Genomic DNA, 27,751 nt, shown 5'->3' on the forward strand with positions numbered 1-27,751 from the left:
TGGGTCAGGAAGCAAGGCCAAGTGCCGTGGTAGTTTTGTGATTTACGGCAACATCGTGAACGTAATTCGATTTACTTTTATACCTGTATCCTCTGCTCTTTGACTTTATGAAACTTTCATGACGAAAGATTATCTACCGTCGCGATCTTGAGATATAGTTTCCGTTCTTTTCAACTTCTTTACGGACGATTTTACTTCCGTTCGTGGTTGGTACGTCCTCGAGACTTGGCAAGGCCACCACGATCCACATCATCGACCTTCCATGTTCTCGCCTCTCGAATTCGTCATCTTACCTTCATGCTGAAGAATCAGCATCCTTCTAAATCATTTCTAAAGACGTAAATTTCTTACTTCGTTCCACTCTAGCCGTTTGAATCATCGTCACGTAGGACACGGTTTCGTTCTCATGAATCTTGTACAAAAACAATTTCCACTTAATCGATGGTTTTTAGTGTTCAGATAAAAGAAGATACGATCCAAGGCTGTTCCAGCGAAAGTGCTCAAGACTCGTTTATCGCGACCAGCGGTCGATTTTATTAATCAAGGAAACGCTAGTATCTTTGATGTTTCTTCTAAATAGAATTCGGTAATGCATCGATCAACTCGAGAGAAAGAGAGAGAGAGAGAGAGAGAGAATCGATGAAATAGCGGGTGCACATCGCGTCGAAGGTGAACTAATTGCGTCGCAGTTAATTACGCCTCTGGTTGATTACGTGCAAGTTTGTCGTGCACCAGCGAGCTTGGTCCGTCCTGAGACCGCTCAAAGCGACGCCTTTCATCGATGTTATATTATTAACTTTGTTAATCGTTTCCCATAGCCACGGTGAAAAGAATCGTCGTCCTTTATCGCTGCTTTCTTCCTTTCTCTCCCTCTACATCCTCCCTCGGCATCTTTGTTTCCCTTGCTATCGATAAGGGCGTAGCGCAATGCGCGTTTCAATGACCGATTTATTTTAAAGCGGACAATTGATCTTTCGGCTAGTTCTGCATCCGCGAGGGGTGAAAGGAAGCGAGCTGGAGCCTCGGTGAATCGAGGAGAACGCTGCGAAAGTGGTCCTCGTGGAACGAGCTCGTTTCTCCGCGAAACAATCGAGCGTTTTCTCCAAGTTCGTTTATCGGTCGCTTGTTAAAAAAATTATCGCCGAGAAAAGTGCATTATACATCGAACGAAAGTAATTGGAATCGCTTGGAACACGTCGATCGACGTTTCGAAAGTTGGACGCTAAATAAAAGTCTTACTCCGGTTTCTGGCATTTGAACGATATTATTATTAGATACTGATTCAACGTGATATAGCGTGGTAGATTCGTTTTGTAGGACTTGGGAATATTTACCCAATATTTTTGAAACGGTCGAGCGTTTCGTGGACGCCATTTATCGATCGATTAAAAAAAAAATAGGACGTTTCTTTCGTTATCACCTGTTATCGCGTAGCATCGTTTCCTATCTTTTCTCTTTCCTTACGCATCGTCTGCCATTTCATGGAAAAACTTACGTTTATCTGGCGTCCGTGGATCAAGGGTTTAATCGATCATTTCCCCGACGAATATTCGACCTTGGTTACGAAGCAACAGTTCTACGTAGCTATACGATTCGTCTGGGAACGACGCTTACTGGAACGCGTGGATACTGTCGGAAAAACTCCTCCTTCTTGCCAGTACGATTCGATCGCTCGACCTTGCTGTAAAATAGCAGAGAAACGTGCGAATTTAGACACTTTCCATCGCAATCGATAATTGGATTAATCGATTTTCTATCGCTTTGATTACGCTACCTCCTAATCTTCTAAAATAGCAGATTACGTTTTCGTCGGATATTTCGAAGATTCGTAATCGTAGATAGGTCGATATTTGATAACTTTTCTCTTTGCCCCTACTGTCTGTTCCTTAACTTAGAAAATTCTTTTCAAATTATTTTGCTGCTTTTCTTTCTTAACGTATCGAAGCTGTAGGACTTTGATTCCCCTTTATTCGATGATTATTCAAAAGACATTGTACTGGAACGGCTATCGTAGAACCGTAATGGAACCGGACGCGAAGAATAATTACCAATCGATTGCCAATACCTCAGCCGCGTTTTCTCGTGATCCCGCATGCGGAGCTGTTCGAAAGGAAATGAAAGACCGAACTGGGACAAATGTCCCGCCGCTAACTTTTGCAAAACGAGCCAGATCGGGAACGGAGTATTTCGGGAGAAAAATTAAGGTACTTCTACTTGTTCGAAAATCAATTGCCCACTTCCCAATACTCGTTAAACCGCGTAACCGTAGGAATCTCCAACAATTGTTAACCGAATTTTGGCTAGCAATTCGTTCGTAACTTGAATCGATCGATGGATGGGCTATTTCGTTACGTCGACGAAGGACGAGCCTAACTTTTGATCACGTTCGATTTATTCGACTTTTAATCGCAAACCTCTCGCCTCTGAGAGAAGCCTAGACTTTTATTTCGTTACATGCGTGCAGCAGAGAATCCTAGAATTTTCAGCAATTCTAAAATACATTGGCGCGATGGTACTAATGGCAAAGGCAGACGCATGTCTGGTGTTAGAGTTTAGTTCAATTTGACGATGTTTATACGACCTCGTGGAAACGGAGCGATTGCGTTTTTACGCAACGCATCCTCGTCTCCTCTTCCTTCTTCTCCTCTTCATCCATCTCGTTTCCTCTTAACCCCAATCGCCTCTCCTTACTCCAACATCGATGGATCGAGAAAACATTCGTTTGATCTCGACGAATAGCAGGGAAACTTTCTGAAGGGCACTTGGATCAATTATAAGTTTTACAAGTGCGTTGCTTCGGAGCAACGATACAAGTTACTCCGTCTGATTCGAACTTTCAGATTATCCATTTTATAACGTTCGCTCCTCCCGTTTAATTTTCATATTTCTGGCTCGGCTAGTTTAACGATTAGTTGCCGAAGGTGTTCTTCCATCGAATGAAATGTCGTGACGTCCCATTTAGCTTCGAGTTAAGGTAACCTAACTCCCGTGCCCCTTTTTTATTTTAACCCTCTATCAACCCATACGCTTCCCTGAAACTGTTTGCGCGTTATTCCAGCAGATTTCGTAACATCTGCGATACGTTCGCGAGAAAATAGTCGATAAAAAGCCGTATTACAGCATAGTAGCAAATACGCGTAATGTAATATCGACGCAAAAATATTACGCATTCGCGTCTAGGTTGCGCGTCGTTCCTAAATTTATCGAGAAGCCCGATAGCCACAAAGTGGGCCACGCTCTCGGTAGTAGCCGATGACCACGTAGATACTATATCATTAGGAACGGTCTTGCGACCTTACGTGTAAATATATTTAAGCAGTCATGTGTCGGAACACACGGCACACAGAAAACGTGACGTAAAGTTACGTGCGTCAACACTCTGTTCGACACTAAATATAGGTGATTCCAGTCGACGCCAACATCGTGTTCGTTTTCTTGACGGAACTGCTAAAATCGACGTTCTTTACGGCGCTCCACCTTGTCCCTACCAGTTCTTCGTCATCGTGATTCAACATCGAACGCGGCACGTCATGTCCGTGATTCGCGTTTCATATGTATCGCGCGCATAATTCGAATTCCACGTTCTGGCGGCATCGAAACGCGACGACCTCCTATTTGTGGAATAAACGTTTCGAGTTTTTCAAAGGCGATAGAATTTTTTGTTTCGCGTTAATTAATTTCTGCCTGTTTGACGTTTCGTTTCGTTTGTTTTCGTTTAACGTTTTAACCTTACGCTATTAATTCGTCAACGTTTCAACACTGCAACGAAAAGTGTACGAGAACTTCGGTAACCGCTCGATTAAATACAGCGTGTTGTAGGATAAAGATAAAGGTACCTTGTCTTCCTCGTCTTTTTTTTTTATATTGAACGTGCAACGAACGGTAGTGAGATTTTCCACGACGAAGCCTCGTTACCTAATGTACGCTCGGCGCACGATGCGCGTCCGCTTCGAACTACGTGACTGTGTACACGTCGTATATTCCTTGTACACTTGTGACACAGTTCCCCGTGAGCCAACGTGGTTCCGTTTGTCGTGTTATTTCTTTTATCAACTAATTACAAGGCAGGATCATTGGATCCGTGCTAGCGAACGTTTTTAACGAGCTAACTTCCCCTTTGATCACTCGCCCGATTCTATCCAGCCTGATACAAAGACGATCTTTATCGTCAGAATCTAGAATCCGTAAACAGACTCGATCGCCTATCGTTGCTTTAATTTATCCATTCTACTTCGAAATACGTATATACGTATACAGTGGTTCAGGAAAATATTCGAACGCTAATAGGAATCTTTTATGAATATATTACGCCTGTTATACGAAACACTGTATACATAATATACAGAGTGGTTGGTAACTGGTGGTATAATTGGATAAAATAATATGAAACGAAAAATATTGTGCATCCATCATTTCCTTATAAAACGAAAGAAACATTTCGGACGACCTAATACATACAGATCTTTAGAGATTACCATAAAAATCTGTTTTATATATACAGGGTGGTTGGTAAATAGAATAAAAATTTTTATAAATATAATAGAATAAAAATTTTTTTTTTTTAATTTAATTTTTCTATCGAGACAACGATCTACAGTGAGATTCGTTATAACGAGACAGGATAAAGTGCACGCGTACCGAGCGAAAATTCAAAGTCGATTTTCTCGAAAACAAAGCCTCAACAGAAAAATTTTTATTCTATATTTTCGACTTCTTTTTTCGCGCAGAATCACCTCCTTTCCGCTTGTACCACCAGTTACCAACCACCCTGGATAAAACAGATTTTTATGGTAATCTCTAAAGATCTCTATGTATTAGGTCGTCCGAAATGTTTCTTTCGTTTTATAAGGAAATAATGGATGCACAATATTTTTCCGTTTTATATTATTTTATCCAATTACGTATAATCCATTGTTACGTCCGGTGACTCTCTACACAAACCAGGACCGCGGCCAAGATGACAGTCAGATATCTACATTCTCCTATTGTGTACCCTCAATAGTCTTAAGGACCCACCATAAATCTTAGGAATTTTCTAGTTAAGATCCTTCAGACCGAACAAATATCTTTTGACTTGAATTGTTTTCTAAATTTATTGTCTACTCCGGGAGGATACGGGAAATCTGGGTTTTCTCGCGGGTGGTTAGCACCCTTTCCTCACCCACCGACCTGGTAAATTAACCAATTGACAGCGAAGTCTATTTCCCTAACTTGTCCTCGACGAATCAACTTATCTCGTGTCCTTAGACCCACCCATCGCAAGTTTTCCTCCGCAGCATCATCTTCACTGAAATTTAGCTGTTCTACATTTTTTGACCCGTCACCATACAAAATTACGTCGCCTGCTCTGCACAGTAACTTTGTCTATCGATCAAGATCTTAATTATTTTCATTGACTTTTATCTATCTAGTCTACAAGTTGTTGGAATAAACTGTAATTAATAACCTGTTTACTCAGTGTATATTCGATTCAACCACCTCTATTATCCTAACCGAAATAGGGGATCGATCAGTTCGTGGCGTCGATTTTCTAATCGTAACGGGAATTTTCGACTCCCGTTGACGCGCTCCCTCGCGATCGCGTCTCTCCGCGAACGGTCGAAACGTCCATTTTGTTCTATCAAGATAAAGATTACAACGTTTGACAGATTAGGTTTCATGTTTGTATAAAGATGCGTCGTTGTAAAAGACGCGTCTGTAAAAGAAAGACACTTTTCGGACAAGCTAATAGTATCTGAAAGACTTGGAAATACTTCCCGACAAAGCTACATTGGCTATACAGGCGTTTAGAACTCTGGTAGAAGAAATAAATCACGTAACTTGAGTTTCTATTATCGCTCGCTTATCCAATCGCATCGCTCGTGGGTGTTGCGCTCGATTCTGAAAATCTACGTTACTGATAGTCGTAACCCGTTTCGATTGCGTTAACAACCGATTAATCAGCTCTTAAGCAACTCGATTAAAAACGTTCCTGTACTCCTTTTCTTCTTTCTATCGTTCTTATAGGTTCGAAGAGTTGTCTGTAAAAGTGAACGCCGCGTTTAAGAAGCAGCTTGGTTGAACGCGCGTAAGTGCCAGCTGAACTTTCCGGCGCCCCTACTTTTATGGACAGGATAGAGTTCGTTTGCGTATAGCATATTTTACGACGATCCGTATATATTACGTTGTTTGTTGATTAAACCTGAAATATTCTCTGCTCGACTTCGCACGCTAAATCTTGCATACATCGAAGGATGCATGAAATTTATGCATTCAGGCTATCGCAAAACTGAAACTTTGACTATCCGAAAAATTCCATTGGTTTCGTACGTAAGCGTTTCCTAGAGAAGTAAAAGCTAAATTTTATGATAGCGCGGAAAATAATCTAACTATCCGGCAGAAAAAAGAGAAAAAATTCTAGCGGTTTAAATATCTTTGGAAGATTCAAAGTATCGTAGTAACGTCGAGAATCGAATTTGGCTAAGATGCAGAGGCCAGACGTTCCGAGCACGTGTATAACGAGTCTGTTATCAATCCGTATTACGATCCTCTTGCTTTTCACGTCGACCAGATTCCACGACTGGTCGACTTTGCGCGCCACGTCGCGTCGCGTTCGTGTCCTCGACATATTTATCGTGCTACAGAAACCACTCGCGACGCTGAGGAAAGAAATGACGCCGATCACTGGAATTCACGATAAGCCTCGTTTCTTACGTCGACAAGGTAATCGGTGAATTACGAGACCTATTATAAAGTTCGTCCGTTGCCGAGGTCTTTGATCTCCGGTGATTTCCGGTCTTTCTTGGTCGCTCTTTATCGTACGCTCCTCAAGGACGTGTATCTTTGGTAAAACAACGTCTTCAACGGTCCTATTCTCTCGGTCAAGACACAAAGACATCTCACGCTTTAATTTATTTCATCGATGGTTTTACAACAACTTGACTCGAGATTTATAACGAGATGTTTATTTTACAGACGTGGTTTTTAGACGTGTATCGTGGGGATAAAAAGGTAATGCAAATGGCAAGAAGAACGCGAGGTCGCGTTGGAAATAAACCGTGTTACAGGTATCTTCTTGATATTCTCAAAGGATAAAGATTTACAAGGCAAACTTGGCGAGTTTCTTAATGATCGTACGGCGAAATTTCGCGAACATCGCCAAGTGAATGCAGCAAGTCGCGACCGAAATATCAAACGCGTATACCTGGCTAACGTGCACGCTTCTCCGGAGTTTTCATAAATTTTATAATTGTCAGGTCACGCGAAGCTGCACGATTTATCGCGATGAATCCTACGATCTAATGTCATCGCCCTGCGGTCTACGTATGTCTATCGAACGTGCACGCTATGCGCGCTTTTCGCGTGATAAAGCCGACAAGAAGACGAATGAGAGATTTTCGGTCGTTCGAACGATAATAATCATCGTTTCCGCTGCTACACGTCACGAACTCCTTATCGAGAATCGAATCGAACAAAGAATATTTCCTTGTCTCTGTACGAACAATAGCCCGGTTATTTGCACTTTGACGCGAACAGCGTCGAAATTTCTATCAAAGTCACAAAATTTCCCAATTGTACGGGACGCTCTACGAAAGAAACCAAAGGAAACGCCAACGCGAGTTCTCAGAATGTACGCGTGATGCAATATTCTATTGCGGCGATTCGAAGATTAAGAGTAACGCAGGTAGATAGTACAGGTGAAAAGAGCGATGGTCGCGAGAAAACGACCGTCCGACGCTCGTTCTCGCGTCATGGATTTATTTTCACTTTTCGCGCGTCTCTCCACCAAATTGTCGCTTGGACGCGGTACCGCGGGGGCGTTTTATGGAATTTTAGAATTTCACTCCGCCTGATCGGACGTACGTCGACCTTCGGCGCGGTGCCAGCTCGAAACCCGGGAGGATTCGAACCGAATGAATGAAAGCCGTTGCCGTCGATTGATTTTTTGTTACCGTCACCGGCCGGGACGTTTGAAATATTCCCGATGTGTCTACAGACGTCGCTGAATCCTAGCAACCGACCGGTTTCTCGGCCTTTCCAACTCGCAAATGCAAATACGATTTCATCGTGGGATTATTCGAAGCTTTCTCGCGAGATACGTTCTAACTCTATTTTTAGCTTCGCATATTTTTCTCTAGCATATTGATTCTGCTATATTTAAGCGTTTGAATTAAGCGTTTGAAATTAAACGGCCATTCTCGCGAACGGCAGACGAATCTCTTTTACTCGAAAGGAATCTGACTTTTTATCCTGCGCAGGTTGCGGCCGTAAGAAATTCCTGATAGATCGTCGTCGTATTCTCGTCGATCTCTCTCTGTTTCGTTCTCTGATCGAGATATCGAAACGTGTCTCACATTCATAGAAATCATATCCAAGATGTACGTGGCGACAGTTCTTCGTCAAAACAAGCTTTACGCTGCGCTCGTTTGAAAACTTTTATAACAAGGTTTTACGATGTATCTGTAATCGTGATCTCCGCAAGGTTAACGAGTTGAGTTATTTTTGCGATATCGTCGCGACGTTCAGGATTATCGTCGCAGGAATTCAGCGCAGGATCGATAATTGTGCGGACGAACGCGAAGTCGCAAGTGACGTCCTTATCGACGAAGCGTCACGCGTATTCGATCGCGAGCTATGTACATTCCTAGAAAAGCCTCTTGGTTCGTTCGACGAGGCTTCCAACATCGCGAGCCGCAATTACGTACGAGGCACGGCATCGTAACCAGCGATGTCTACGGTCGCTGGAAAATACGCTTTTTAGATTTAGGATTCTCTTATTCCCTGTATGGGTTCTCGGAAGCATGAGCGTTACACGCGTAACAAGTATGTAAACAGATCACACGAGGTTAGATAATGGTATTAAAGCTTTAACAGGATTATGTGGTAGCACGATCGTATAACGAAGATTTATGGCAATATCAATGACGAACAACAAATCGACGGGTTAACGCGTACACGCGTTCATCACGTGTTCGAATTTATCCACCATAAATTTCTTATCGTCCGGTTTCATGTAACTCGAACATTCGCTAGAAAGATATTTCGATGCTCGAACGCGGAGCAATTTCCATCGTGCGACGTTCTTTTGTCTTTGTGCCGCGAGGCTTCGGCCAACGAGGAATGAAATAAAATTCGCACGCAGCGCGAGTCGTGTAATAGGCGGTTCGATCGCAAACAACCGGCCGACAGTTTTCCTCCTCTCGTTGTTTTCCCTTCGTCGGTTTCCTATTTCTCGATAGGAGTCACTCCCGTGGTTTCACGCAGTTTCATTTAATCCGCAAGAGAAAAACGTTTCAAGCCCAGCTGCGTCTATTTTCACTCTATCGTCCAATAGATTCCTCTCGTCGCTGGTATCTTAAAACAGGATACGAATTTGTAGCTAACCTCGGCTCCTCGCTGACCACTTGTTAGTCGAAATTAACTGATACCACGGTCTTCTATATTTGGAGCGAGGGACCTGCACAAGCCGAAATTCATTGAACCGTCAAGGTTCAACCAACCACCTCTCTCGAGCGATATCCTCTGGCAAAATTTCCTCTACGTATTTCAAGACTCGCTGTGTATGTATACATTGTGGAAAGAATAATAAACGATGTTCGAGACGATTCGAAGCGGCGGAGGTCTTTATATTTCGGAGATGCACACGATTTTTTACAAACTACTTAAGCTGGTCAAGTTAATTTCAAGTGTTCGCTGACGCTATGTATGCAAAATACGATCATACGCGGCCATAAGTTACAATTTAGTCTATTCTATTCTAACTATTTCGAAATCTCGTATAGATACTAAATCTATTTATAGAAGATATATAGCGTATCCGTTTAGACTGCGTGCCATTGTAAAAATCTAGTTAGACCGCCGCTAATAAACCGAGGGAAATTCGTGCGTTAAGAAGTTGATCGGTAATTCTAAATCTTTTCATAATTCTTGCTACGACCACCATTCTGCGTTATAAAACTTTCACGCTTCTCCGATAATTCAGGAGAATCGGATCGTTTAAAAAACCTGACGCTGTTGTACGTACCTCGATATAATTGTTCGCATCGTCGCACACGGTGAGCACCTTTCTTACAGAATATCACGGGTAAACAGTGAAACGTGGTACTCGGGTGAACACATGGATGGATGGTTAAGGTCGTCGCGTGGGTATCGTCAAAGTATCGCGAAACAACCGTCGAATATACGATCGGATAATCGCGATAGGCGCGTGCTTTCAGCCTGACGATGACGACGATAACGGCGAGCGCAGTCAGCCGAGGACCCACCTACTGACCTACACACGTGCAAAGAGAGCGCCACTGCTCGTCCGTGGCTCTCTGCGTGTCTCGGGTTTATTTGCGTTTCATTGTAATCCGAGTTCATTCTCCTTTTGCTCTGTTTCGCGCCCCGTCTCTGGTCGCCTCGCGTGCCAATGAATGGACCACATGTGCAAGCGTGCGTGCGTGTGCGTGCCGATCGCCTTCGCGAGACGATCCGTCATCCGTTTCCGTTTACGATACTCGCTTTACAATTCAAAATAACGATCACCGTTAAACCGGGTCGAAACTCGCATCGATTCATCGATGGTCGATCGAATTCCGGAGAGCAGACATTTGGCGCTCCTCCGTTAATCGTCGAATTCAATGTCGACGAGAGCGTTCGTACAATTGGCTCGCTATAATAATACGAAGAATCTCTTTTTACCGGATAGATCGGCGCCGAACTCGTTCCTTGGCGCCAATAGCCTTATCTCGTCTTGTTTTCGTTGTTTTATCTACGCGCGTTGAGTAACTCGTATGTTATGCCGAGTACACGAGATATTTAGTACGCCGGGACTGGCACTCTAAGGTCAAGTTTCCGCGGATCGATGCTCGCTGTTCTGTCGTTTATACAATAATGCGCGGTTAATTGAGCGGGATGCCTGGAACCAGTTAATTTACTCGGAAAGGTTAACGCGAACCAAATTTCATCGTTCGCAGCGAGTTATCGACAGACTCGCAACGAGAGAGACATCGAACGAGACTCCATTTATTTGAACGAAATTTTAGTCAGCGTTGGATCAAATAAACTTCTACCGCTTGAATTCGTTTACCTAAACGCGGCCTCCCATTGCGTGAACTCTAATTATACAAACTATTTGTCTTCCGACAAATTACGCGGTAACGAAGCGTCGGACGATCTAACGGTCTGGAGCAGCAATTTTCTAATTAACTGCGCTCCATTTTTCAAGCTTTCCAGCCAAGCTTCGAAAAGCTGTTACCACTTCGTTATCGAAACGTAATTCGCGAATGTATCGCGCTGCCTCCCCATATACGTATGTGTGTCGCTGAAAGCCGCACCGAGAGGCGTAACGGGTTGATGCGCGTCACTTACTTTTCAGCTGTTCATTTATAACTGACGGCCAGGTCTATTTTAATCGAATATTCCGTTTGGACCGATTCCCAATCGCGACAACAGCCCTTAAGAGTATCAAGCCTGCTCGAGATAAGATTAAACGTGTTTATGAGCGCAATCTTGACCCTTGCACTTCGTTCGCATCTTTTATATGCGTTTCACATCGTTTCTTTTTCAACGCTCCGCTCTGCGTAGGTTCGAGAAATAGTCTCGCTTTAGCGTCGTACCGTTTTCATTTGGCACTGGTTTCTCCCCATTATTGGCCTATTATGCGACATTCCATCTCTCTTTCTGCTTTTTCTAGCATTTCCTTTTCCTTCTCTTCGTTTCCTTTCTCTACGTTTTTACGCGCTTGTTCGCGGTAGAAAAAGGCACGGCAAGTGGCTCGATACGGTTCCTTCAACTCGCGCTTTGAACGATAATTTCGCCCTCGCGTGCTTAACAGGCGAGTTCTCTCCTCGTCTCTATCGTTTCGCATCGAATACGTAGCTAGTTTCTCGCCTGCTTTTACCGCGATGCCCCGAACAGATGACACTAGCTATACGATGGAATCAGATAGCAGACACGACGCGACTACCGTTTCAAACAGAATTTTTAACGTACGTCATACTATGTATAAGTTATATTATAGTCGAAGTGTTTTCAATAAGAGCCTGTTCATTTTGACAAAAGGCTTCCTTCCACACGCGTTAAACGACTAAAGAGAAACGAAAGTTACAACAGGCAGCTTTGATAGTTCTGTAGGGTCAACAGTCTGACGAGCGAGTTTACGATTTTCTCCGGAATGGAAAAGAAAAATAGAAACTCCGAGACGAACTTTATATCGGCGACTTTTCGTTATCGTTACGTCGGCGATTCTTTGAGCATATGGTAACAGAGTTGATAATCCGTTGCTTTTTTTTCTGAATTTTGCTTGCGTTAGAGAAGATAAGAATTGCGATCGTAAACGAAATTTTTCAAACTTATACTACGTTTCGTTAGGTTTCAGGGTCCTTGTGAATTTGAAGTTTAACGTTTTTACGATTCGCATGTTGCAGGTTCTGCATCTGTGGAACAGAAAAATGGTAACGGTAGCACGAAGAACAACAAAACGAATAACAATGGGGTCGAGGTGAACAGAAACGAGGAACAAAATGGTTCTGGCGAGGTCAAGAGCCAAGCCAAGAAGAAGCCGAACGCACCTGGGAACGGTCCTCTGTTGCAACAAGCGTACGTTTCGATAGATTCACCCGTATATACTCCAATTTCTGTCGATCGTAACGTCTTTTGGTCGTCGCTCCGTCTGTATCGCGTAATATATTATTCGTGTACTTGCTAAATTGTTGCTACAAAAAAAAAGAAAAGTATCGTTTTAAAATGACCGTGAAATAACTTACAATTAATTTTGATCTCTTCCGGATCAAGTGTTTTAACGCGTCAAACGAATTAATCATTTTCCATTTTCAACTTTACAGAGAGATATCCACCAGCCAACTCGACTTCTTCAAGATGCTTGACGAGAAAATCGAGAATGTAAGTTGCTCCTTCGAGAGTTCTAACATTGCGCAATACTCGAATATACTTTTCGTCGGCTGGTTTTTATGTAACGTCCAAAAAAAAAAAAAAAAAAAGAGAAAATGCACGACGCGATGAAAATTTCGACTTAAAAAACGATCAGGATCAGCCTGAAATTACACGGTGTATTTCCTATCGTGTCGATACATATGTATTGGAATCAGGGCACGTAGAGTAAACGTTCCCTTAAGGCTTCGTAGACCTTGCGGTGACCTCGTCGCAATAATAATATTAATTCGTGCGCCGCGTTGGTCAGTCCGTTGAATGTTTTATCGATCGTGGCATACGAATTTGTCCGATATTTCATCGGCTGTGTATTTAATGCTCATACGTTTGCCTCGAAGATGCTCGTTCCTTCTCACTTGATTCCTTTTCTGTTGTACTGATTGTTCTTGATGGTCCTAACGTGATCCTGATTTCTAGAACTGAGACTGAGATATGGTTCTCGCGTAATTGTATCCCGTATAATATTATGCGAGAGCGACGTACTTAAATACGTAAAATACTCGATAACGATGTTACAATGTTTTTCTAACGATATTTTCAGGGACCAGACTACGACGAAAGTCTGGACACAACAGCCAGAGCCGAACGAGTGTCCAATCTTCTTCGTCAATGGGAACTAGCAAGCGTAACCTGGTCGAGTGTGTCCGATCTGAACAACGCGTCCCCGTCCGCGATGAAGAACCGTGGCTCAGGGCTGAACGCGTCCCGGCAGAGTCTAAGCGCTAAAGACAGAGAAGGAATGAGGAATATAGTCGGTGGTAGACCGGAGAGCGCACCTATTTACATGAGAAACGCGAATCGCGTAGACGGTCTCCAAGATACTCACTGCCCATCGCCAAGTATGCCGAGGCACGTGTTAGAGTCGATCACCCAGAGTCCGACCCAGAGCTTAAAAAATGTCACGCCGCCTGGATCCTCTCCAACCGGTCTGCGTTATCCCGATAGTTATAAGGAATGCAACGCTAATCAGACATCCGCGAAGACCGTGAAGGTTCATTACGGTGCTCAGAATCCTGTGAACGGAGAATACGTGACACAACAGGCACTCTATCGCGAACAGTATTTGCAACAAACCGGGATAATCACGGTACCTTCGCAATATTCGGCCGGTTCGCCTGGTGGTAATGTCCTCAGGAACAATCCATACGTGCAACAATATCAGATCAGCAACCCGCAACACTTCACCACGTCGAGGAAACGAGGCTTCAACGCCGCCCAAATGACGTGACCGGACTGGCAGTACACTACCAGATAAGACTGACACAACACACACACCTACACAGACACACTTTGCGAATCAAGAGAGAAAACGACGAGCAGGACTCCACGAGGATCTCTCGGGTTCTTCGTCAAGATGACTTTATTCGCGTGAATAGTAGAGGAGAGAGAGCCCGTCGAGGCTGGAGACTGACCAACAGACGGAGAAGATACCACGGATGTTTCTCTGCATGTTCCTAAAGATATCGTACACATTTTTTCGTTGCCATTGGCGGATGTTCAGCAAACAGCAACCACCCAACAGACAAAACACGAGTGCAAAATACTTCGGTATTGGCCTAAATCATTCTGCGATCCATTTAAAGAAGAAAACAAACAAGATATAGCACCGTCTCCGCGTAAAATCTACAGTCTACAAAATTCTTCTCTATAAGTGCCAAAATGCTACTATACATGTAATAAGCAATCTAAATGTCATGGAAAAAATTGTGAGAGGGAGTGTGAGAGAGAGAGAGAGAGAGAGAGAGAGAGAAAGAGAGAAAGAGAGAGACATTATCCGTTGAACCAATACTCCGTTCTTTGTAATTCATGTAAATGAAACTTTTTCGATGTATATACAATATATATATGTATATTATATATGTGTACATTATATGTATATATATACATATATATATATATTTTCGTTTATCTTGTTTCTTTTTTTTTTTTATCGGTAGCATGTCTACGTACCATTGGTAAATGTAAATTTCTATAAGGGAAAAAGAGAAACAAAATGAAAAAAAAAAAAAATATAAAAGAATAACACGCGCGATCGCAAATTTCGCTATAGCGTTTTGTATAATTGTGTATTAGCAACGTATTCCGAGATATATATACTTCGCATATACGTGTGTATGCATTTATGTATGTATCTGAGCTGACAGGAGAAAAGCAGAATATAGAAAATGGGAAGAGCAGCAGATGTAGGGTCTTACTTGTACCGTGTATAGATTCATTGTATGTATTGTATGGATACATTTAACTTACCGTGATGATTGTATATTTATATGTTGACCATGTTTAAAGTTAACGATATATATAGTTGATGATGAGAGTTTTATATTTCATGTTACAAATATGCTCTATATTGTGAAATACACTTAATCGAAATCGCTGCATCACCGTCGAACACTGACAACTATATTTTGTTCCGTTGAGCAATTTTTTTTTTTTATAAATAAATTCGTAATTTTTCCCCAACAATTAACGTAGAACCTATTCAAAAGATTTTGATATCATTTGAGAAAACCCAGAATATATATTTTACTAATTAAGTACACCTAAACGGATCAAGGCTGTCGCTTAAATATTACGCGACTTTGAACGCTTCTTACGCAAAAACTTTACAAACTTATTGTCAAAATAAGGAGGAAGAGGGAAGAAGGATGAAGTTATATGCGTTGATTGATATATAAATTCTTGTATAAAATGCAATCTACGATTTTTAACTCCTCTAAGGGGAGTGGCAAGCAGTTTACGTACAGTTTGATTACACATCCGACTAATAAGATTTAATTATCCTGAAATATCTATGCTACGATACGAATCTAGATGCATTTATTTTGCAGCATGTAATTTTAATCTGATTTCAACATCCATTACAAATATCAAATTTAAGCAATAAGCGTGCATATAAATTTTAATTATGTACTTCGTCGATCGTAGCCTAAAGTTTATGGTTTGACGTAATATCTTTTTCAATTTTAATTTGGCTGTCTTGTACGGGAAAGGTATCGTAAAAGTAATATCCGAATTAAATTGAAGTGCGTTTAAATTGTAATTGAATTTAAATTTAAACAAATTCAAATGTTCAAATTTTCATTCGAGTGCTTTGTAATGTAATTTCTCTTTTTGGCTTTGTGAATGAAACAGTACCTTTCGAAAGCACTTTTGATCGCGATTTAATCCGGGAACAATTTCGTGTGGAATCAATATATTTTATGTACCTTCGTAAGTATAGTAATTAGTAGATAGTGCGTAAAGTATGTACATCGGGTTGATATTGGAAAATACAAAATAAGAAGCTTACTTTTCTTTATTGTTTCGCACTTTCAGTCGTTTTAGAAAGAATTTACCATGTTTAACCACAGTCGATAATATCGGCCACGACTTGGCTGATAATGTTGTGTCATCAGCGCTAAAATGATCGTAGTGCGAACTATATTAAGTACGTCAGTCCTGCGCTTTTCTATATAAATATATATTTCAGTTTCCAAACTGTGAAGTGAAGTATATCTGTCAAACACGAGTTACACTGAAAGGATTGAACATAATAGAATACTTCATAGAATACGTTATGAACGAGGTTAGTGTTTTGGGGGATTGCTGTTTATATATAAACAATACTGAGATCAGTGTATCCTGTTATGTATAAAAATTAGAATTATAACCCTTCTGGGTGTGGCATAAAATATAGAAAATTTTGTTTACATCAGTGTTAGAATTTATTTTGTATTTGAAAATTTACGTTCTACGTAAATATTCAAATGTTATCTCTGTGCAATTATGTTTAGAGAAATTTATATTTACAGTGATTCGAGTGATAAGGTTTTCAGGATTTTGAGGTTAAGTGATTTGGATGAAGATGTGTGACTCTAGTGTTCCTTGTACGTTATATTTTGCCTTATAAATGTTGTACGATTTATTATTTGATTACTATCGCAGCAAGTATTTTTTCTAAATATTTATTATTTAATTTGTTGATGTAAACAAAAATTTTAAACAAACGATTTAATACGTTATAAATATATAATAAAATTTAATACTTTATCTTTGAAGGTGTCATTTTAAAAAAAATGTAGTAGGTGGAATTATGTAACGAATATTTTACCAGATGTGAAAATATAAGAAACTGTACAAGTTGGAAATATGGAGAAGAGAGGTAGCGCTGAACTTTTGAATATCGAGCAAAACAATTCTAAAAATGCCAGCTCCGATTCCCTCAATTCAGATAGCAAGAGTAGCTCTCTTAATTCTAAGATGGGTCAAGAATCGGTAATATACTTTAGTTTAATCAATAGTACAGGTTTTTAAATTAGACTTAATTATATCCGACTGTATGCAAGCATTGAACTTCTCTAGGAAAGCTGGGATAAAGCATCACATTCCAAAAGTTTTTCCTCAAGCTCTACTTCGACAGATAATAATATTGTCTCTGCTTTAGAAGCTAGAAAAGACAATCAAGTAAAAGTGAGTTCTATATAGACGATTAGAGTTAATGTAGCTTCCTAATTTCTCGAGCATTTACATGTTATCAGAATTTGTTTTTTTTTTTCCAGACAATATGTTTTTGATTTCATTCGTTTGGTACGTTTCATCTCTTGTTGAGAAATTCTGTTTCGTCACTTTTACTTTTTCAGTATATATATTACATAAATACCTAGCTAAAGTAGCAGATGTTCGTTTAATTATCTAATGTTTGCCCTATCAACATATTTGTTCTTCTTTTACAGAATTTATCTGGTGGTGAAACAGGTCCACCTCTTTTAAACGGAGAGCGTGTACAAGGCATTGCTCACGAAGTAACATACGTATGTCCTTACTCAGGGCCAGTCAGAGGAATTCTTAGCATTACAAATTACAAGCTTCATTTTCGGAGTGTAGACCGCGAGACACCTTACGTAGTCGAGGTGCCACTAGGGGTTGTTAGTAGAATAGAGAAAGTCGGTGGCGCTTCTAGCAAAGGCGAAAACTCTTATGGCATCGAAGTGTTCTGTAAAGACATGCGAAATCTTAGATTCGCTCACAAGCAAGAGAATCATTCCAGGAGAGATGTTTTTGAGAAACTTCAACAGTATTCATTTCCTCTATCTCATAAATTACCTCTTTTCGCGTTCGAATATTCCGAGACGTTTCCTGAAAATGGATGGAATGTTTACGAGCCTATAGCCGAATTAAAACGAATGGTAAAAATTGTCGTAACATTAATTAATAATCAGAAGACGTATTGACGTCACGATTATTTTCAGGGTGTAAACAACGATATGTGGAAGATATCGAAAATCAACGATACGTATTCGATATGCGATAGTTATCCAGTCGTATGGGCAGTACCTGCGGCAGCAACCGATGAAGATTTACAAGCATCGGCAGCCTTTCGAAGTAGAGGAAGGCTGCCGGTATTATCGTGGATCCACCCAGAGAGTCAGGCAACGATAACTCGTTGCGCTCAACCGTTAGTAGGCGTTGGTGGCAAGCGTAGTCGCGAGGACGAACGATACGTTCAGCTAATAATGGATGCCAATGCGCAAAGTCACAAACTTTTTATTATGGACGCTAGACCAATGCCTAACGCAGTTGCGAACAAAGCTAAAGGTGGTGGTTACGAGAGTGAGGACGCTTATCAAAATGCAGAGCTGGTATTTCTTGATATTCACAATATACATGTAATGAGAGAGAGCCTGAGAAAACTAAAAGGTAGATATATAATTTCAGTCGCTAATAATTTTATTAAGTTGGCAATAAGAAATTATTATCGATATTAGCGATTATCATTTAGAATTATGCTTTCCAACGATTGACGAGGCCAGATGGCTATCAGGAATAGAATCTACCGTTTGGTTGAAGCATATAAAATATGTACTCGCGGGAGCGCTACGAATTGTAGATAAAGTTGAAAATCATAAAACTTCGGTACTAGTGCACTGTTCGGACGGTTGGGATAGAACGGCACAGGTAATTAAGAAACAACGAAGTGCGCTTTAAACTTAATGTATTCTTAATATTTATAACTTTTTACAGCTCACGGCTCTCGCCATGTTAATGTTAGATCCGTATTACAGAACCATCAAAGGTTTTGAAGTGCTTATAGAAAAGGAATGGCTAAGTTTTGGTCATAAATTTCAGCAGGTATGCGATGATGCATACGTAATTAAATTAGGTATTATGCACGTTGAAGTGAAAATGATATATAATTCTAATAATGTATTTTAGAGGATCGGTCATGGTGTCGAACATCATAGCGACGCGGATAGATCTCCGGTATTTTTACAGTTTATGGACTGTGTGTGGCAAATAAGTCGACAGTTTCCCAATGCATTCGAGTTTAACGAACACTTTCTAATCACTATTCTCGATCATTTATACTCTTGTAGATTTGGCACATTTTTATTTAGCAGGTATGCGAAATATTTTCCGTAAAGCCGTTGTGTGTGTGTCTGTGATGTAATCATCCGTTTATAAATACGTCTACAGCGAACGCGAACGAGTTCACGAACAAGTGAAACAAAAAACTGTCTCGTTATGGTCGTATACGAATAGTCAGTTATCCTTGTATCAAAATCCTTTGTACTGGGCTGCTCCTAATTACCAGCTCGTTCTAATGCCAATCGCTAGTATGAGGTATATCAAGCCGTGGAAAAGTCTGTATTGTAGATGGAATCCCAGTATGCGACAGCAGGTATGTAAAACGTCCTAGCGATTTAATTTCCATAGGTGAACTTAAATCATCGGTTACGCGTTCTTTTCACCGTGTTCTCGAAGGATCCTGTTTATCAACGAACAAGAGAACTACTAGTGTTGAAGGAACAACTGGAAAAGCAACTCGAGGAAGGTCGTCGCGAACAGGCTAGTCGAGCAAATCGTTCAATGACGTCGCCGGCACCACCTAGGATACATTCGCCGGTTCACTCATAGCACGGCAAAAAAGATTCTTTCTCAATTTTTCAGTGATCTGTAGTTATTTGTATATGAGCTTGCTCTTTTCGCTCGAATCATATCGCTATGTACAAAATGCCCGTTGATAAAGAAGAACGTTTACAACTTTTGCGCAAATGATTCTATAAATTAATTCTCCTTCCCAGGCGTTACGAAATAGTAAATAAAGTTACGAATTATTGCATCGAACCGGGACGACATCGTAATAAAGCGGAATGTTTAGAAGTTTCGTGTGTGTGTATGTGTGTGTATGTGTGTGACTTCGTTCCATTAGTTTATTGATTAAAGGACTCGGAGATATTTATTAGTGTACACTCATTTCTTTCTTCCTTGTGGATTATTGTGTAATCGAAGGAGCAATATAAACGGCACTTCTCCTACTGCGGATATCAGAATCGAAAGGATAAAAGTACAAATAATCATTGTAAAGGACAAAGCACCCTGAAAGAGAAGAAAACGTTATTAAGTCATATTAAAATTACGCGGGAATTGTTCGAACGTAATTATTCGATCATACTTACAATCATGATTTCATCAGCGATAAAGGGATAAACACGTATCGAATTTATCGAAAGTATAAGAATAGGATTTATGAGATAGGCACAGTAGGTTAATCTACTCAAAGGAACGAAAAAATTTAGCGATAAGAATTTCCTCACCATACCTGCAAGCGTAAAAAAAATATTGCGATAGAAACTAGTAGTAATTTCACGAAAGAGAAGACGATTTAAAGAAATGTCGATTTACCGGCGTGATTCGTCGCGCACGTAACTATGAGCCAGGCAATGCCCATGGCCCAGCATGTTCTACTCAAGCCTATATAAAGGACGGATATGCTCAATGGCATGTCTTTGATCGCTGTGCCGAATAGAATCACAGAATTGCATAAAATAGCCAACGTGGAACCAATGATCAAGCTTCTCTGAAACATAGATTCGATCGTGTTGTTTAACGATGCGCGGAAATGTACGTATAACGAAGAAACTGGTAGAAACGGGATACGTTACTTTTGATAAATCTAGTTGGTAATTCCACTTTGAAAGAAGTTGGCACGTGATCATTCCTATGAGATACGGCGGTATTCTGACCCACGGCCGTAAATAAAGGTACGTCAACGTCCTATATTGTTCGTCCAATCTAGGAAAAGTATATATACGTATAATGTACGTGTTCTATGCATTCCCTATGATAGAAAAAGTTGGAAACATTTTGTATTATTTTTCTGCTTACGCAGGTTGGTAATCGAGAGTGTACGCCATGTAAAGGGTTGCTCCTATGGACGAAAGCAGCGTAACACCGCCTATTCCCAGGGCGATATTGTAATGTCTGAAAATAACGTTCGATTAAATTTATCGATCGGATAAAACTAGATTAGACAAACGATTAGAAAAAGCAAATTATAAGCTCACGTGACGGATAACATTAGGAGAATACTGCCAAATATGAAGAACTGCATATCGTTGGGTAGGTACCAACTCCAGGTCAGGCACTGAAAGTATTACTTTTTCTGAAATGATTCTTTTCTAGTAACGCAAACGACGTTTATCATCTAGTAAATTAACGAGTATAATCACACGTACTAACTCGTCCCAACTGTAGAAGTTGTTGATGTAGAGTATATTGGTCCACCAATGTTTCGAGCATTTGGAACTCGGTTGCTCGATAGGAAGAACCAACGAGACACGATCATGCCAGGAAAAATTCAGTATCACGATCAATATAACGATGAAATATGCAGGCGTAATCCTTCGAAGTAACGTTTATTTCGTTATCGTTGAAATCCGATCGATCGAACTAGATGCGCGTCTATAATACTATACCATACCTGATATATCGTTTCACGAGCATTCTAATCAGTTGGCTCGCCCTTGCTGCTATAGGCGGAATCCTCTTGTCTTTTTCTCGTTGCTTCAGAAATATATACGTTAACAGGAACCCGCTGATAAAGAAATACGTGTCCACCGAATACGTCGCGTTGCTTAGGATTTGCGCGGGTACGGTATCGGTTATCGTATAGACGACGATTTTGTTACCTGTGTACGCGATTCGTTTCGTCAAAAAGAAAGAAAGAAAAGGTAAGAAAGATCGGAAATCGAATCGGATCGGATCAGCGAAATTAAAATCGATTAAAATTCATTTCTTACTTATAGTGTGAAGCGAGTAGAAGACGCAGTGCGCCGTAATAATCCATACCATTCCCAAGAATTTCAGGCCGTGGAACATACGCGTATTATCTTCGCTCTTTTCGCGTTGAAATATTTGCTGCATATTGGAAGAAATCGAAAAACAGAGAAGATACTGGAAGGTACGATTCTGCTGCCTCGACTCCGACAGTACCGGTTCTTCGTGATCGGTATCGCATTTCTCTTCTGTTTCGCTCTTCAATTCTGTTCGCAGTTAATCGTACGTTGCGTAAATTCGTTACTCGAGCGTTTTGTTTTTATTATTGATTATGCGTTAAATAATACGAAGCGTCGATACGCGTGTCGCTTACCGTTCGTATTGTTATTTTCAAAGGTAAGAAATTCTTTTTTCCTGTGTTCTTTTACCCGTCGGTATACGAACAAATCGTATAGCGTGGCTCCTATCGCGAGAGCAATTAACAATAGCAAAAATCCCCTGTAATCAAAGTTTTAAAGTTTCTAGTCGATATTTCATGGAACGTTCGATCGCGATATACCGGGCAGTGCGTGTGACTGGGATCGCTCGAATCGCCGCGCAAGTAACGATTCGAAGGAAAAACGTTTGAAAGGAAAGGTTGAACGGTTCCAGAGGAAAACGCAATTCGACGTGGCTAGTCCTTTTCCTAACGAACAAATTTCTACGCGAAAAAGCATCAACGTACGATGTTAAACGAACCGACGATTCGTCGAATGTAAGATACACGACGTAAATATTGGAAATATCAGAGAGCATTCGTCGAGTTTCCTATAGAAAGAAGAAAACAGCTTTTGTTTTTTAAGCGATTGGTATAGCTATTATCACGTATCGACTCTTTAGAACATTCTGCGTAAAAAAACATTGGCACTCGATATCGACAACAGTCGGCAATCCCGAAGATATTTCCGACTTTGGCGTGTCGAAAACTTTTTAATCGATTACTCTTCAACGAAAAATACACGACGAATCCTTTGAATATTTTTACCTCGACGATCGTGGACGCGCAGCGTTTGAAAGAGTCGATACGCGCGAAATAATACACAGGCGGTTCTACTTGAAAGAAGAAATTGCACCTTCGTCCGTCCTCTACGCGTTCTTCTACGAAAAACGTTAACCGCGTGAAATTACGTTCTACCTGGAAAGCGTTCAACCTTTGTCCGAAACATTTTCCATCGCGTTAGTTAGGCGTTCGTTGTACGTTTGAAATTTACATACATGATGGAGATGATCTTCGCAGAGAGCAGCCATTGACGATCGTTCACCAAATCGTTCACTTCGATCAATTTGAAGCCAATGGAAAAAAGTTTCCCGATCAAAAGAGTTTCATCACGGAACACTTTATCCAGCATCGTGGCTACATCGCGTTTGCTGCAGGATGCCGGCAAACAAAGTCCAAGCGTGATCATGTTCTAAAAAAGCGTAATCTCTGAAATCTGTGAAATGCGTGAAACGCGCGATAGCCCGTTACGACGACAAAAGCTCGTATTATGTCCGGTGGATTATTTTAACGGGGCAAATGGTGGATCGGCCGTGTAAACGGGCTACTACGCGCCGATCGCCAGTACGGCAACGCGCGTTGCGCGCACTCGAATCGTCGCAGCTGCAGATTCCAGCTATAGATTCGAGCTATAGATAGATACAAACTGTAAAATATCCACGTGCTTACTTCCTTTTCTGTTTCTACATGATATTGCACGGTGCTATTGTGCCACATACGTCCAACAAAGAAACGAAGCTGAAAAGGTGGAAACTCCTCGTTCGGATTCCGGTATATCGAATTGTTCTTTCGTGTTTTCTCCGAGAGAGGTAGCGTGGTATTTTCTGAGAGTATATAGCAACTTCTTTCATCTCCTAACCAAAAATTATCCCCATGGAGAAATCCGCTGGGTGGCACGCCACTGGTGTCCATCACTTGAAAAATACATGATACGATAATCGGGCCAGCTCGTGCTACAATTGCGATACAATTGCGATACAATTGCGATACAATTGTAATACAATTGCGATACAATTGCGTGCGATAAGAACGGGAAACGGCGGTAAAATGAAGCGCATAGTTTGACGTTTCGCGTTTAAACGCAGCCAGTTGCATCTGATCGGACGGGGAAAAGGGGAACAAGAGCGATCACGATCGCCGCTTTTACGCGCTCCGACCTAAGAAACTAGTTTCTTGTGCAACGCGCGAAGAAAGTCTCGGGATCGGGGGTTGGCTGGACAAAAAATTACGCATCTGACACAATCGCCACGTAATGCGATGTAACTCGATGTAATCATGCCGAGAAGAATTCTCGCGGTTGCGCAACCCTTGTTTTTATTGTTACCGAGTCGAATTTTCCGCGGTGTTAACGCATTCCACACGCGAACGACAACAGTGTTACGACGTGTTACGAAACAGAGCGGCGAACGTGATATACAGCGATAGCGATTTTGTTATACGGAAATATCTTAAAAGTTCTATTAACCTCTCAGACCCCAAGTTACTCGTTCGTCCACCGCGTTACGAAATTCTTCTATCTCCGTTCGACATCTGCTGGAATTCAGAAGACCGATGTTCTCCATAATCGCGTACACTGGAAGTACCTGCCTCATGGTGACCGGGTCTTGCGCGGTCGCTCGGATGCACGCGCAAAAGCTCGTTAATAATAACGAAAAGAAGAAGAAGGAGCACGAGGAAATTTTGCCACGCTCCATGCTTCACGATGTAATTTGTACACTTGGATTATCGAAATTCACTGTCGAGAAAAATCGGCGATCGCGCGAACCAGCATTATTTTCTTCCTGGCGATAAAGTCGAGTTGCCGCCGTCTCGATACTACGTTCGAATCGACGATACGACAGGGTTGTACGCGACTCGCTCGTTGAACGAAGCTCGAGAGAATCAACGATGTTGGACAAGATCGCAGCGAGACAACGCGTTTCCAGCGAGGAACACACGATTTATTTGCATGAGAGCACCGACCATGGAGATACGACGAACGGGAAAGGACTGCCGTACAGGAGGAGTAATCACAGAATCCAAATGGAAAGCAAGCCGTCCTCGTGGTCTGCATCGTCATCGTTGTTGGCTTTGAAGTCACACCAGCACACCCCCCACCCTACTACGCGTTTTGTCTCCACCAGCTATTATCCCTAGGACGTACCGATAAATCGTCGTTGCAAATATTCCATCTACCTGCCATATTTTTCGTCTTTTCGCCTTTATCGGTACACCGCGTTGTTTTCCTCTCCTCGCCTCGTGCTTCCTCAGGATCACGGATCCGGTGCGAATTCGCACGAACGTTTTCCTCATTTTCGTCATTTTCAAAATCGGTCGATTTATTTAAAAATTCTCCGCTCGACTTATACGAGCTCGCCGACGCCACGCCGCACCTCCTTCTTCGTTTAGTCGCCTCTAATTCGTTAAAATACCTGTTCGCTGTACAACGCGTCGTCGGAGACGGTCGACGAGCTCGTTCGTCACTGACAACTCCGTCGGCGGTACGACGAATCGAGACGGCGAATCGGCGAGTACGCGACTCCACGAAAAAGGAGTCAAAACCTCGGTAGATACGTAGTACGACTGGTTTTCTAATACCATCGGGTCGCCTACGCGAGTTGCGAGCATCGCGCGATACGCGGTTGCTCTGCTTTTCGGTTTATGTCGCTTCGTCGAACGGATACAGGTAAGCGTAACCGCGATAGAATCTCCGAATCGGACGAGCAAGCTTCTTCGTTTTCTTTTCCCTGTCCCGCGCCCTGCCCATCGCGGTTCGTTTTCTTTCAAAAACTTTCACTCTCGGTCTCGGGCGCGCGTTTAACGCTCCTTCCACGAGATTTTACGTTCGCCGGTTGCGCGCAATTAGCATTCTTATTTTATTGGCGCGATTAGGTAAAGTCTCGGCCGGCTCGTTACTTCGTCGAATTTCGCCGTCACGTAGCACGCGCCTGCAAATCTATCCGAATCCGATAGGGAACAGCCATCGTCCTTAGCGGACACGATCGTTCCTCGCGTTTGCGCTCGCTCGTTCCAAGCTGAATGTTGAAACAGGCATGAAAAAAATTACTCGCGCACGATGACTTTTGTTTGATTAACAAGATCGTGTATTGTCTTCGGAGCGTCGAGTGCGCGTTTAAGATCTTTCAAATTCCTCGTCGTCCTCTCCGTTTTCGACAAACATCGCTCCGAGAGGTTTCGTTGAAATTCGACTTTGAAAGTCCAGTCGACTTTTCCTCTTTTTCTCCCGTCCTCCTCCTCCTCCTCCTCATCCTCCTCCTCCTCCTCCTACTCCTGCTCCTGCTCCTGCTCCTCCAGCGAAAAATATCAGTCTCTGACATTTTTCGTACGCCTCGAATTTACGATCAACGACGCATATATTATGAAAATAATACTTGGCTGTCTTGTCTCCGTTTCCGTGTCTGTTACATAATCGACGCTCGTACGTGTAAAATATTTCTATCTAATACGATTTATTTTTTGGACGAGAACGCTAATTCCGAGCGTTTAGTTATCGTAACCGTTGGCGTAAAATTATTTCTTAACCGAACAGATCGACGAATACGAGCAAATTGCGTACATCTTCTTTGCACGATATATGTTCGTTTCGAACGTAGCACGACCTGGTCATGGAAACTCGACGATTCGTCCGATTCTTCACCGAATTGTTCGCCTTTTCACTTTCGTTTGCTATTTTTCGTATTATTTCGACCGAACGAATTCTTGCGATTTCTACGAGTGGCGATCGATCCGCTAGATAGAGGCGCTTTCGCTTTCGATTCCACGTAAAACGAGTACAAACTTGTTGAAAAGTTGCTCCTCGAAAGAACAACAGTTTCTGTAAATTTGGCCAAATTAAAAAAAAATATATATAACGAAGAAGAGAAACAATGTAATAAGACGAAAATAACGAAAGGATATAAAAGAACGTGGGCTATAAATCGCTGTAAAAATAAGCGAAAATAAAGGAGATTATAAATTGACGGGAATAACGGCCGAATCGAAAAACAGGAAACCTGTCAAACCGCAAAATTCTTAAAAATTAACGATCGCGATGGGTCGTTGGAAGCGTCGTCGACGTAACTGGAAAAAAGATCAACCTTGTCCGGGACATCGTTGACGTAGTTGCGCGTTGCTGGGACGCGATAGAGAAGCTTCTATCGGTTCGGAAGAAGCGTGAATCGACGTGAATCGACGCGACGACGCAAATGTCACGTTTCCGCCTCACCGACGCTCGTTTCATACGATTTTTTCTTACGAATCATTAACGTAAAAAAAAAAAAAAGTAACGTTCGTCGCTTCTGTGTCGAACGCGAGGTTGAAACATCGTCGCACACGACAACGCGATCTTAATTATCCGTTTTTGTATCTCGAACGCAATCCATCCGCGATGACACGGATTGTTGGCGAGTTTCGTTTTCCTTCGAACGGCCACTCCCTTTTGCCGTCTTCGTGAAAACACGAAAGTTTATGTAATGGTCCTGACCATTTGGAGTATAGAGACCCGATCCGCCAGCCAAATCCACCTAACGTAGCTACACCTTTTCTCGAGGAGAGGAACGAATAATGTCAAGGATACGAGTAAGTTAGCCACGAATCGCGCTTTCGCAAGTTATTCGTGGAATATCGGCAGAAAAACATCTCGCTTTGCGTATGATCGATTTAATAATAACAAGGAATAACGATCGACGCATAGCGCGCGTTTTTCCTAACAGGTAGAAGAGGCGAGAACGATAACACGCGGTAAAGGCGGACGAACGTTTCGTTGGTCGGCGATTTCGCGACGAGGCT

The 27,751-nt window shown here is 41.8% G+C and overlaps 3 protein-coding genes across 9 annotated transcripts in view; 2 read left to right on the forward strand and 1 right to left on the reverse strand.

Annotated features, from left to right (window-relative positions):
• Positions 1-15,369, forward strand: part of tow (target of wingless) — a 34,696-nt gene extending 19,327 nt beyond the window's left edge. For both annotated transcript variants that reach the window (XM_069113521.1, XM_069113522.1), the window contains 3 exons: positions 12,390-12,561; positions 12,807-12,864; positions 13,454-15,369. In XM_069113521.1, the coding sequence (XP_068969622.1) occupies positions 12,390-12,561; positions 12,807-12,864; positions 13,454-14,140 (917 nt within the window). In that variant the 3' untranslated portion in view covers positions 14,141-15,369. The remainder of the gene's footprint in view (positions 1-12,389; positions 12,562-12,806; positions 12,865-13,453) is intronic.
• Positions 15,370-15,512: 143 nt separating this feature from the next.
• On the forward strand, positions 15,513-19,944 carry mtm (phosphatidylinositol-3-phosphate phosphatase). Of its 6 annotated transcripts, none has more exons than XM_069113513.1 (11): positions 15,513-16,477; positions 16,704-16,839; positions 16,951-17,166; positions 17,254-17,361; positions 17,625-18,077; positions 18,141-18,588; positions 18,671-18,846; positions 18,913-19,020; positions 19,105-19,289; positions 19,366-19,570; positions 19,654-19,944. In XM_069113513.1, exons 3-11 carry the CDS (start codon positions 17,041-17,043, stop codon positions 19,804-19,806), a joined length of 1,962 nt encoding a protein of 653 aa, XP_068969614.1. In that variant the 5' UTR covers positions 15,513-16,477; positions 16,704-16,839; positions 16,951-17,040; the 3' UTR covers positions 19,807-19,944. The 6 variants fall into 6 exon arrangements, with proteins under 6 accessions (XP_068969614.1, XP_068969615.1, XP_068969619.1 ...); XM_069113514.1 differs by having other exon boundaries at positions 16,704-16,835; XM_069113518.1 differs by lacking the exon at positions 17,254-17,361.
• Positions 19,945-20,101: 157 nt separating this feature from the next.
• LOC138180070 (nose resistant to fluoxetine protein 6) lies at positions 20,102-25,156 on the reverse strand. Its single transcript, XM_069113512.1, has 13 exons — positions 24,450-25,156; positions 23,654-23,898; positions 23,203-23,396; positions 22,322-22,446; positions 21,972-22,214; positions 21,653-21,860; positions 21,408-21,573; positions 21,237-21,316; positions 21,058-21,153; positions 20,835-20,964; positions 20,575-20,749; positions 20,349-20,491; positions 20,102-20,268 (listed from the first exon to the last, which is right to left on the reverse strand). The coding sequence occupies exons 1-13, from the start codon at positions 24,676-24,678 to the stop codon at positions 20,143-20,145; spliced, it is 2,160 nt and encodes a 719-aa protein (XP_068969613.1). The 5' UTR covers positions 24,679-25,156; the 3' UTR covers positions 20,102-20,142.
• Positions 25,157-27,751: the final 2,595 nt, after the last annotated feature.

Source organism: Bombus flavifrons, chromosome 5 (assembly GCF_040668555.2).
Source record: "Bombus flavifrons isolate JBK064 chromosome 5, iyBomFlav1_principal, whole genome shotgun sequence".
In the NCBI taxonomy this organism is placed as follows: Eukaryota; Metazoa; Arthropoda; class Insecta; order Hymenoptera; family Apidae; genus Bombus; species Bombus flavifrons.